This window comes from Cryptomeria japonica, chromosome 10, assembly GCF_030272615.1.
Source record: "Cryptomeria japonica chromosome 10, Sugi_1.0, whole genome shotgun sequence".
NCBI lineage: Eukaryota > Viridiplantae > Streptophyta > Pinopsida > Cupressales > Cupressaceae > Cryptomeria > Cryptomeria japonica.
Window position 1 is genome coordinate 376,849,065 of NC_081414.1, and position 11,441 is coordinate 376,860,505.

The 11,441-nt window shown below is 35.0% G+C and overlaps 1 protein-coding gene across 6 annotated transcripts; it reads left to right on the forward strand.

Moving 5' to 3' along the window:
- Window positions 1–1,492: 1,492 nt before the first annotated feature.
- Window positions 1,493–6,528, forward strand: LOC131075863 (uncharacterized). 6 transcript variants are annotated; one of them, XM_059213567.1, is made up of 6 exons: window positions 1,495–2,111; window positions 2,366–2,611; window positions 2,783–2,852; window positions 3,188–3,273; window positions 5,137–5,311; window positions 5,742–6,528. In XM_059213567.1, exons 2-6 carry the CDS (start codon window positions 2,562–2,564, stop codon window positions 5,943–5,945), a joined length of 585 nt encoding a protein of 194 aa, XP_059069550.1. In that variant the 5' UTR covers window positions 1,495–2,111; window positions 2,366–2,561; the 3' UTR covers window positions 5,946–6,528. The 6 variants fall into 6 exon arrangements, 5 of the variants coding, with proteins under 5 accessions (XP_059069549.1, XP_059069552.1, XP_059069550.1 ...); XM_059213565.1 differs by having other exon boundaries at window positions 1,496–2,111; window positions 2,316–2,611; XM_059213568.1 differs by having other exon boundaries at window positions 1,496–2,111; window positions 2,316–2,611; window positions 3,192–3,273.
- The last annotated feature ends 4,913 nt before the right edge of the window (window positions 6,529–11,441 follow it).

Below are 11,441 nucleotides of genomic sequence, written 5' to 3' on the forward strand. Positions count from 1 at the left end.
GGTAATGGAAGCAGAGCTAATTTCTGGATAGACTCATGGGAGGGATTTCCAAATTTGGGGGAAGATGCTTCATGGGAAGAGATCAAGGAGATATTGGTGAGAACTTGGGGGCCCAAAGTGGTGGACTATGTGGTTAAAGAGAATCATCATGGCTTTTTAAGATGGAAATGGAAAGACCCTGGAGTTCTAAACCTCTCTAATGATCAGGAAACTAGGTTGTGGACTCTGTTTAGAGAAAGAACTATTGCCTTATCAAAGGAGGAAGATAAACTTATTTGGTGTAGCTCCAAGAGTGGCAATTATTTAGTCAAAATTGATTACAATATGTTAGTATTTGAGGTAAGGTATGAGGAATAGTCGGTGTATCTCTATTGGAATAGAAATTACCTTTCTAAATTGGGATCATTCACATGGCTAGCCCTATGAGGTAGAATTATAATAGAGGATCAATTGTCAAAAATTGGATTTCGGGGTCCATTTAGATGTGTCATGTGTAAGGAAGAAGTCGAAATGGTGGACCACCTCTTACTACATTTCCCTATAGCACGTGGATGTTGGATGAAATTGCTTAGTAGAATGGATTGGTTCCTTCCTATATCTGCAATAGAGTCAATATTCTATTTCTTCACTAGGTGTATACCACTTTGTTAGACAATTTTTAAATTCATAGCTTGTGTAAATCTGTCAATTATTTGGCTCCTAATATATTCAATGAGTTATCTTATCATATGATCCATCCACACGAATTTACTCTCTCCTTGAGAGAACCGAGCAACTAATTCATACAAAGATGTTTAAAGATTCTTTGACCAATTTGGAATATCCTTGGTATTCTCTTCTAATTCATTTTTTATTTTTCGGTCTACGAAGGAGCGCTTCAGACCATTACAATGTTTTATAAAAAAATATTTAACTTCCCATCAAAACTAAAATAAATAATTATTTTATTAACCAAAATTCAGTCCTCCCAGAGATATTTTCATAATCAAACTACTCATTAATTAATGATAGTTCCCACGGCATAAAACTATTTTCCTGTGAGGAAATGACTTTTCTCCATTCTTCACTTTTGTGAGAAATACCCAACCCCGATGACATCATTTTTATTATAATTTTTTATACAGAGAAATAACATGTTGTGCCTTACATTTCACCTTTATTTGATATTACTTTACTTCCAAGTGAAAACATAAGTAATTTCCTCTTTCTTTTATCAGCTGCTGATATGGTTGAAGCTAAATACCCTTGAATTTGCTCTAATAATTATACGCATGAAATCACCTTATATTACATGAGTAAAACTTTACTCCATCCTTTAATTAAAAAAATCCAACTTATCCCACCATCTACTTTTGTGTAATTTTTTTCCTAGAAGTGAATATGATTTCATTTTAACTGGTGAAATAACACCTTATTAGTTCCTGCCTGCAGGAAACTATAGTGGAGGCTTTCTCCACTAACTGGTGATTAAACTCACTAAAATAAACCAATCAATAATAGCTCTTTTTCAAATATTCCTTCATGTCTTTATGTTCACATTTTAAAGTTGCACATTTTTTACCTGAAATATCAAAGGCAAATTTTTGGTGCCTGCAGAGTGGAGTTTGTGGCGGTTTGCAAAGGGCTTCTCGGATTTCGACAAGAGAGAATGCACAATTGCAGAGGCACACACGGCTTCAGATGAGTCTACAGAAGCAGGGTTGCAGGTAAAATTTGGCGGTTACGGTTATAGTTGTCTTTGCATGCTGGTTTAAAGTGAAAGATCGGGCATAGGGTGGAGCGTCGGCCCTAATTAAAAATGGGGCAAAACCTTTTCAAAATGCAATGGTGGTTAGCAAAGATTATGTTGGTTACTAGGGACGCACCAAGTGTGAAATTCAGAGCAATAGTTGTAACAACGTGGTATTGGATCAGCTATCAAATAAACAACGGTCGGAGATCAGTGGTGTCCCCTGAATTTTCATGCTCTCGTAGAAAATATCGTTACAAAAAGAAGATATATTGTGCTTGGAACAGGCTCCGTGCAACTCATCAATGATGCCATTCATAGCCTTTCACTCACAAATGCTTCAAATCTAGAAATAGTTGCAGTTGTTGCGCCCTTTTGCAATGTAATATTTCAAATCTCTTTTATGAAGAAACCCTAATTTTCAATAATTTAGTGATTTTCTTTCTTTTTTGTGTCTAGATTCAAGTCGACACGAAAATGTACACAACGATTCGGTAAAGTTCAAAATTTTGAATTTTAAGAGGGGAATCCATTAAGTATTTCTTTGGAAATTTCAACATATGAGACATCTTTGTTTGGTATGTAGGGCTACAAATTACAGACGATATTATTTAACTCTGGACAATTTGTGGATAGGAGACAGGAGGGTTTTTACAAAATGAACAAAATGCTTCAATTCAATGGCAATCATCAAATTTGTAACATCTCTAAACAATCCAGACACTCTTCTAGACGAAGTTGTTTTTAAAGGAAAGAATGTAAAGACGGTTTACGATCATGTGTGTAGAGGCCTCAGTTCATTGCAATTTCTTGCCTGATAGATGAGGATATAATGTTTTTCACACTTTCCAAACGTATTGGACACGCAAGTAGCAGACTAGGGTAAATTATTTCATTCATCACAGTTTTTGCAGTTTCGTAACATATTGTTTAGTGTAGTGTTTTTCCTTTGCACGTAAATACATTGCAAAAATGTGCAGTAAGCAGCAAAAATTTCTAAGGATTTCTAGTTAAGGGGTATCTCTTTCCTTAATTCGCCCATGGATTTGATAGGGAACGGCTTGGAATTGTTACACTTGCATCTTCTTGGACATTCGGAAATATTGCATGCACCAAATTAAAGGTTTTGGTTAATTCTTTATATTATTAATTTTTCCTTGCAGATATGCAAGCATTTCCTCTTAGGGTTGTGATTATGGCTCCATAGAAACCCTCATAAGGTTCTAACTTTGGCTGAAGTGGTCCCGATTTCTTTGAACGATTCTATAATCTTTGCATTTGTTTATTTCAAATCTACATATATCCTCCTTTTCTTTTTGTTGGTTTTTGGAAAATTTGTTTGTTCACTTTATGTAATAGTGCTTCTTATGTGAATATTTGAGATGAAGACCCTCCTAGCATGTTATAAACGTCACATAGAGTTTACTAAGGGCACACCTTCGAATATGTTGTTGGAAGGAAGCTGGGATGCTACCAAAGCTTTTGAAACCAACTGGATTGACAAGTTCAGCAATTGGAACCGGCTATGGCTCTCGAATTGGAAGGTATGTTATCTGAATTATTTACCAGTCTCTCAAGTAGAATAGTATAACCTTAATTATACTATTTACAATGATTCACTGAAAGATTACTTACAAAATTTCACTTCTCCCTGAACTTTATAAGGAAATCAGTATATGATATAGGGAGGGGACATGTAAAGCCATGTCATTGTCCCTTAGTTAATCTCACAAAAAAAGTGAATTACTCTACAGTTGCACAAATTTCCAGTCAAAAGTATTGTATAGGATAGTGTATATGCACTCGGAGCTTATGGAATGTCCTCCAAGATCTCCATTGAATCTGCACATTACACGATTGAAAACTTGTGCAACATTAGTGATTTCCCTAAACAAAAAGAGATCTGTCTACATTACTTTTGGGACCATATCTTGTGCACATTATCCAATTTAATATGTTTTACTTAAGCTAGCTCCACACAGAAGCATTAATTCTACCAGCCAGTCTTATAAACTACCATTGAATTCTTTCTTTTATCTTACAAACTAACAAAACTCATAATAATCTTTAACCCCGCATGCATGTCCGCTCTTGTAACACATAGTGGATCCACATTTTCAGTCACTTCTAAGTTTTGTTAGCTCATCAAGGAATTTTCAATTATAAATTCAAAATGTGATTATTGTCTAGGCATTCCTTCCTTAATTCATCTACGCTTGTCGGTATTTAAACTATGGTCTTCAACCCATCACTCCTGTAAAGTAAAATTCTGAAGGGAAGATGAAAGAAAGAATTCAATGGTAGTTCAAAAAACTGCCTGGTAGAATAAGTGCTTATGTGTGGAGTTCAGGTGGAACATGTTAGAGTGGATAATAAGCAGAAGATATGATCCCAAAAATAATCTAAACAGACCTTTTTTAGGGTGTTTACTATAGATGGAACAAAGGTATGTATTGTTAGAGCAATAGTGAGAAATCCAAAGTATGTTTTATATTATCTATTATGTTTGCTTGTACTTGTTCTTCTTTATTGTATCTTAATTTATCAGAGGATTGTTTTTATCAGAACCTCGTTTGAAATAACATTCTTGAAATTTGTTGACTAGTTTGGTAGACCTATAATATTCTTAAATGTGTATTTGTCCTATGTCAAGGTTGTGTTTGCAGTTTTTTTGAGTTGTAGGAGAGAAGAATAATTGCAAATAAATACTCAGTAATAGATTTTACTTTATCTTTTTAACAAAGAAAGATTTGGTGAGTCCATACATCTTGTTTGTTTATATTCCTTCAGAATGGTATACTGTTATATATTATCTAGTCAAATGAGTTTTTACAGCTCATCAAAGATGGAATGTAATAGATATAAGATATATGTACCAGTCTCTCTTGTGGAATAGTATAACCTTAATTATACTATTTGTAATGATTTACTGAAAGATTAATTAGTTTTTGTATAGGGTAACCATGTACAAGATTATTGTTGCCTAATGTTTGGAGTTCTTCATATTGGAAATAAACAAATGCAAAGATCTAAAATGGGCATCACAACACGATCGAGAATATTTAATTCTATAATCTGAAATGGGCATATAGCCACAACAATTTGTGAGATGCAGAGAGAGGTAGGGCTTAGCTCAAGTATGAGGAAATAAAGAGGAATGTTGGTATAAGTAGAACATTATCGAGGTAGTGTGCATATTTACACTTTAGCCCTATTTAATTACAGTCTTTTGTAGAGCAGATGGAAACAAACATCTTTCAACATAGGCTAGATGATGTAGGAGATGAAATTGACATTGTGTGTCTGGAAGCCATTCATTTTAAGCTACTCGCTCTTTTAATTTATGTGGTGAATTGGTTTGCCAAAGTACACTTTAGTGATTCTAATTTTTTACATCTCCATTTCAGCTGCCATGTCAAAAGGCTACCAACCTTTTTGAAAAATTTGTTCAAGTCTCTATTGGGTGTCTCTACCATTGTATCTGAACACTGGGTGGAGAAATATTCAAATGGTCTTAAGCAGGAAGTGTTTCCAATGATATCACCTCCTTTCTTTCATGGAGAAGGGTTTCTTTTCCAAGAGGTCAGTCATTGCTTCAAATTTTCAACTTGACTACTCTAGCTAGTCAATGTGAAGTAGCTAGATGCATGCCATTTATTCTAGCTTTAGTCTGTGCAATACTAAGGTGGAAAACATATTGTTCTGCCTTTAGCCTACCCCTGCTTTAAATATATCTCTTTTGGAAAATTAATTAAATTCATTATTTGATATCATCAAAAGTGGGATAATGAAGAGGAAAACAATGTAGCTGGATTGAATTATTAATGTCAATCGTTGACAGATTGCCATTTGCATATTTTCAACTACTTTGCTACATTGCATGACTATTTTCTTGTACTTTGTATCATTTAGGGTTTGATATGTGTGATGTTTCAAATACTAGGGTTAGATTTCTATCTCTATAATCAACAACTATCCTTTAATATGTATTTTTTTTTGCCCTTTTGAGCAGACTACAGAGGTGGTTTGCAATAAACTTCATTTTATCCTATTTGGTATTGATATTCTTATGGACGATACAAGGGAAGTAGTTATGTACCCAAAAGGGCACCGGATTTTGTCTTTGAATATTGGCCTAGTTATTGATGAAGACCTTTGGGCTGCAGAGGAAGTTTCTAAATTTGGACACCAAGCTACTTTGTTTTGCTTGAAGTAGATACGTCCCAAGTATATATATTGCATAGGTTCCAAGAAAAAAGACTTCATACAAGAAAGAAAACCCTTAGAAGAAATTAAGAAGAAATGATCTCTTAAAATAACAATACCAAGTTCTTGAGGTTTTGGATTGCTCACAAGGTCATGATATAGAGTTGAACATCAGAGCAAGATACACAAGATTATTTCTGCCAGTTATGAGGATAATCAATCACTAAGTGACTCCTCTTTTCACAAAAATATTTCTAATACAAGGCTACAACACCTACTTTCATTGGAAATGGAGGAAGCAACAGATATTGCAATAAGTTGGCCACCACAACAGAAGTGGGAGAAACCTAATCCATTAGTCCTAGAACAAAGGGCAAGTGCCATAATGGAAAACTTGTGCTCCAAAACCATGTCAGTTATTGAGCTAAATATGCCATATATTTTGTTGTGTATTTTTAAAAAGTGGCCTATTGACATTTTCTATTTCATTAGCCATCTTAGAATGTCAGATCTACCAAATACATTGAATTGTTAAGATTAAGTTTACACGATACATTTATCAATCATATTTGATTATGAATGACATCGCCATCTTTTTTACTGCCAAAAAATGTTATAGTGATATATTATATTGGATTACTTAGATATACTTGGATGTGTTTCATTGATTGTATCTCATTTGTGTAACATGTTCGAGTATCATAATTTCATCTTTTTTTATGTTATTGCTCATATTCTTTCATTCAACAAGATAGATTTACAAAAATGTCTCAATTTTTTTAGATTTAGTTTGTATGCAACAAGTTTGATATCTTCCATAAGCAGAAGTTTATAATTATGTATTCTATTAGCCAAACGTCTACAAATTATTTATGCTTGAGACAAAATAATAGATCAATGTTAAAAAATTTGTTCCAAATACAATACTCCAGAGTCCACCAATAACACAACAACAATACCAAAACTGTTTTATTCTTGACTCTGAAGTACCTTATTTAACTTTGTCACATTCTACCTTCTACATTCCCTTCATTGTATTCCTCAAATGATATCTCTTTGGCAGAGTCATTAAGCTTTGGTGCATGTCTGGAACCTTTTCCAAGTTCACATTTCCTATGCATAGGGAGGAGAGGTAACACAAATTATAGACATTCCATTAGATCATCTTTCATTGCACCTTGTGAAACAGTTCATATGTTTCCCCATTTTGCACTCATGTCTACCGTGATGTTCAGGGAAGATGTTGACAAAAGTTGTTGATTTATGTTTTTACACCTGCCAATTTCACTGGCTTGAAAGTTTTTATTGTTTTTCAACAAACCTACTTTGTGCATATCATACTAATATTATATTTCCATTTTCCATTCATATATATCTACCATGACATTTGCAGAACTTTGTGCCTTACGCTTTTATGGGTGTTCATAATGTGATAATCTCCCATTTTAGGGCACATACAGGGAGGATGCACAGTTTCACCACATCCTTCATATCGCCATTTCATAAATTGCCCTAACCTTATTGCGATATGGTGATGGTATACAAACTGATGAAATTATAATATCGATAGCACCTTTGTTTCCCCAAAATAGTATAGTGAACCATTTAATTTTCTCTGGGGAATTATTGTGGCCCCTCCTGTTTTATTCACCTCCTATCGGAAATCATGTGTTTTTTAAATTATTCAAGGCGATTAAATAATTTTCATCCCCAAATGCTCCTGGTTATAGAAGATTATGCCACTCATCATTTACATAACACATTGTTTCGATGAAACGTCTTCTGCCTTTATTAGATATTCACTGCTATGTAGAAAAAGATGGGGGCCACCACTTTATGAGCTAAGAGCATTTTATTAAATATCTTTAAATAAGTACTCCTCGTAGACATTAGGCCCCACATTAGCATTTGTATGCTTATTAACAAAGCTAGTTTATGTGATTATATTTAAATCATTTTAGAAAATAATTAAATAATATCAATTCCTATTCTACCAATTAATGCCACTCCTTAGTGATGATTCATCTTCTTTTATTAAAATATGGCTTTACTCTATAAGATAAAAGAAACTTGAATTTTCCGCCTTCCATTTTATTATTTATAAGTCTTGGATTTTTTAAGTCTAGCTTTGAAAATGAATTGTCACTTAAACCACATTGATTTAAATAACATAATTTTAGACAATCCACTTTCATAATTTCTTTTAACACCATATGTTGAGCTCTACCCTTGTGGGAGCCACATTTCCCCCACATATGGTGTGAAAATTTGAAATATTAAACTCTCTCGCATTTAAACCATGATTTCAAGGTGAATATAATTTTAAGGTTTTTATTGATTTTTCTTATTAGCAGACCTGAAATTTTGCAAAACAAATTAAAGGCTCCAACACCTAGACTCGTGGTCGTTGAGAAGGACGATAGATTAAATACTTTGAGGTGTCTGACCTGCTGGGATTTATACCAAATCCCATTTTGATTTGTGGTGAATCATGTGACATTGTTGGCTTTGATGCACTTGACAATTAGGTGGCAATAGCCATAGGGGATGTATGGGTTTGGTAGGCAATGGCGGTCTATGGTTGGCCGATGCTCTAGATGGCTTTACACAAAAAATATTGTCCATTAAAGACCATGTTGAGGTGGATATTATGGCTACAGAGGAATGGGATCTCAATTGCAAAACATTTATCATTAATTGATCTTGGGTGGCAGATAGTACGTGGGGTGGTGAGTCTTCCTTAAGAAGATGATAGATGCCTCTTCAGATTATTAGTTTGAAAAATCTATAAGATGCATCAAGAAGAATCTCACTCTCTGCAAAAACAATGGAGGTGAATTTCTCACTAAGCCTGCCTCAAAGCCAATGATGGCTTTTTGGGGATCGATATCAAACGAGAGGCTTTCAAATATTTCTAGGTTTGATGACAAGGATTTTTTGACATGGGTCAAGATTGTTCTTGGTGAGGAATACTTGAACGCCCCCTTCAAGTATCGTAGCAAAGTTGATGTGGCATCCATGTTCATGGTGTGGTGTTCCAAGTTGGAATCGAAGGAGATAGTTCAGTGGGTGGTAGAGAAGTGTGTCCGAGAAGAATGGTGGGGAGGCTTTGATAGCCACATGGAAATGGTGAGAGATGGGAAAGGTTTCGTCTGCCCAGGTGGTGTATGGCTCCATGTGAGCAAGTTCATCCCACCCATGTGCCCATTTCTTGTTTGGAGCACAAACAGAAACAAGGAAGTCTGATGGGCTTCGGCCCAAGTTGGTATGACGGGGGTGAAGGACTACCTAAAGGCGATAGAAGCTAGGAGTCTCAAACAAGAGAGAGAAATGGGGCTCGTATGACCAGAGAACTTCCTCTGTGGATAGCACGTCCTCCTCATGTCGAAAGCAAAGTAGACCGAAGGGTGTGAAGAAGAAGACAGGTCGATCCCTTTGGATTGGCTTTCCTCCAGAGCCGCACATGGATAATGAGCAACTGAAACCAAAGAGCAAACATGGGGATCCTTACGGTGGGAAAGGAAAGGTGATTGTGCGAGCAAGGTAAAGTTGTAATGTGTAGGTAGCTTTAGTGTTTTTTGACATGATAGTTGTATATTTGTATTATAGGTTTACGTATATGTGTGCATATGTAAAGGTGGGAGGGTTTAGAAACATATTACCAGGGGTAAGGAATGGTTAAAATCTTCTGAATTTGCTAAACTCTAAGGGAGATGATCAATCTATGTTGATACATTATGATTTTTGTATTATTTTTTAATATGAATACAAATACAACATTTACTGACCAAAAATAATAATTATGGATCAGATTCAAATTTAATGCTTAATAGGCATTTTGTGACTCAACATATTACAGATTTGTTAACATGGAAAATGGTCAAATACAACCCATCATCAATACTGATCAAATTTCATCACATTCTTAAGTTTTATTTAAATTGGTACTTTTGGCAAGAGACATTGTTCCGGAAGAGATTAGTGTTTGAGGATTGTTTAGGGGTTCTCATTGATGGCAACTCAAATCTAAAAGCATCATCCGATATATGCAAATTCATTCTACCGGAAGTTTTGCTTAAGTCTAGAAGGTGGAACACAATGTTCGACAAAGTATGAGTACATTGAGTAGAACTCAATTTTGGGTGCACATTTTTGTTGGAATTGCTTAGTCCACAATCCTAGCTTTTGGTGTTGATTCTCATGCGAGATTGGTGATCTGCTAACCAATATTTCAGGGAAAACAAGGTTATTGTTGTGTAGTGTTTTATGCGGAATCTTCAGGATGATTTTGTTGATTGGTGTCGTGTTCGAGGTTGTTGTGCCGACTTGTTTGAATCATATTATCAATTTGTTTTGGTCTGCATGTGCATTTCTAATCAGATTGAGTCGACTTCTTGTTACGTGTTTCATGTTTTGTAAATATTTTTGGAGCCGACATGCTAATGGCCTAATCAAGTGATGTGGATATATAAGACTGATCTATATGAGAATTTTGGTATTCGATAGTGGTGTGCGAAGATTGTATAAGCGTCTGTGTACAGTTTCACGTGCGCTATATTTGGATTTATGCTCCAGTGTATGATAGAGCAGAGCAGAATAGAGATGTGTGGCAGAACAGTGGAAGAAGACTTTTATGCTTAAATGGAACTGCATTTTGGCATTTGTAGATGTTATTCATTAGTTAAGTCAATCAATTATCATTTGTAATCATTTGTAGTATAGTGAGTCCTCTGAGGGTTGCAACCCTCTCTTATGTAATTGAGCAATGAGCTCTAGGTAGTGTTCTTAAATGCATGTGCATTCCTCTTGTAATATTATTATACTCTCAATTACAGTATTATAATATTGTGGGTCTCAATCCCACCGTGGTTCTTCCCTTTCTAGGTGTTCCCCATAAAATTTTGATGTTATGGTTTTATGCTTGTGTGTGTTGAGTTTCTACACTTTGCTTATATTCATTTGCATCTGGTGGTTTAAGAATCAGTTAAAGAAAGTTATAAATTGCATAACACTAATTCACCCCCCCTCTCAATGTTCATTGATTCCAACAATTGGTATCAGAGCCTATTTCCTTCGAGGAAACCTAACAGCTTGAGGAAGATCCGGGATAGCAAATCGATGGACTCTAGTTTACAGAAATAACTCACAGTGGCACTTGAAGATCTAGATACAATAAGAAAAGAAGCAAATAGACTAAGAATAAATCTGAGCGATGTTGAAGACTCCATTGAGTCTTTGAAAGAAAAAGTGAACACATCCAGAGAAAGAGAAAGGAGCTTATGGATAAACTCAAGGAGAAAGAAGACCAAAGCATTGATGACCAAGCCTTAAAAGACAAGATAGATGAATGTGAAAAACTTGCTAGAGATAATGTAGTCTTAAAGAATGCGATGCAATCCATTGTGATGAAGCTAAAAAAAGAGATTGAAGACAAGAAGAAGAATGAGGAAAGCTTGACTCAGTCACTAAAGGATAGATCTGATGAATGTTGCAGACTAAATTATGA

What these genes read in the sequence shown, in the direction of transcription:
- LOC131075863 (XM_059213566.1), top strand. Translation starts at nt 2,562, where the DNA reads ATGTTTTTCACACTTTCCAAACGTATTGGACACGCAAGTAGCAGACTA. An exon ending in TATGGCTCTCGAATTGGAAG is followed by an intron (nt 3,274 to 5,136) that starts GTATGTTATCTG and finishes TCTCCATTTCAG; the next exon opens with CTGCCATGTCAAAAGGCTAC. An exon ending in AAGGGTTTCTTTTCCAAGAG is followed by an intron (nt 5,312 to 5,741) that starts GTCAGTCATTGC and finishes CCTTTTGAGCAG; the next exon opens with ACTACAGAGGTGGTTTGCAA.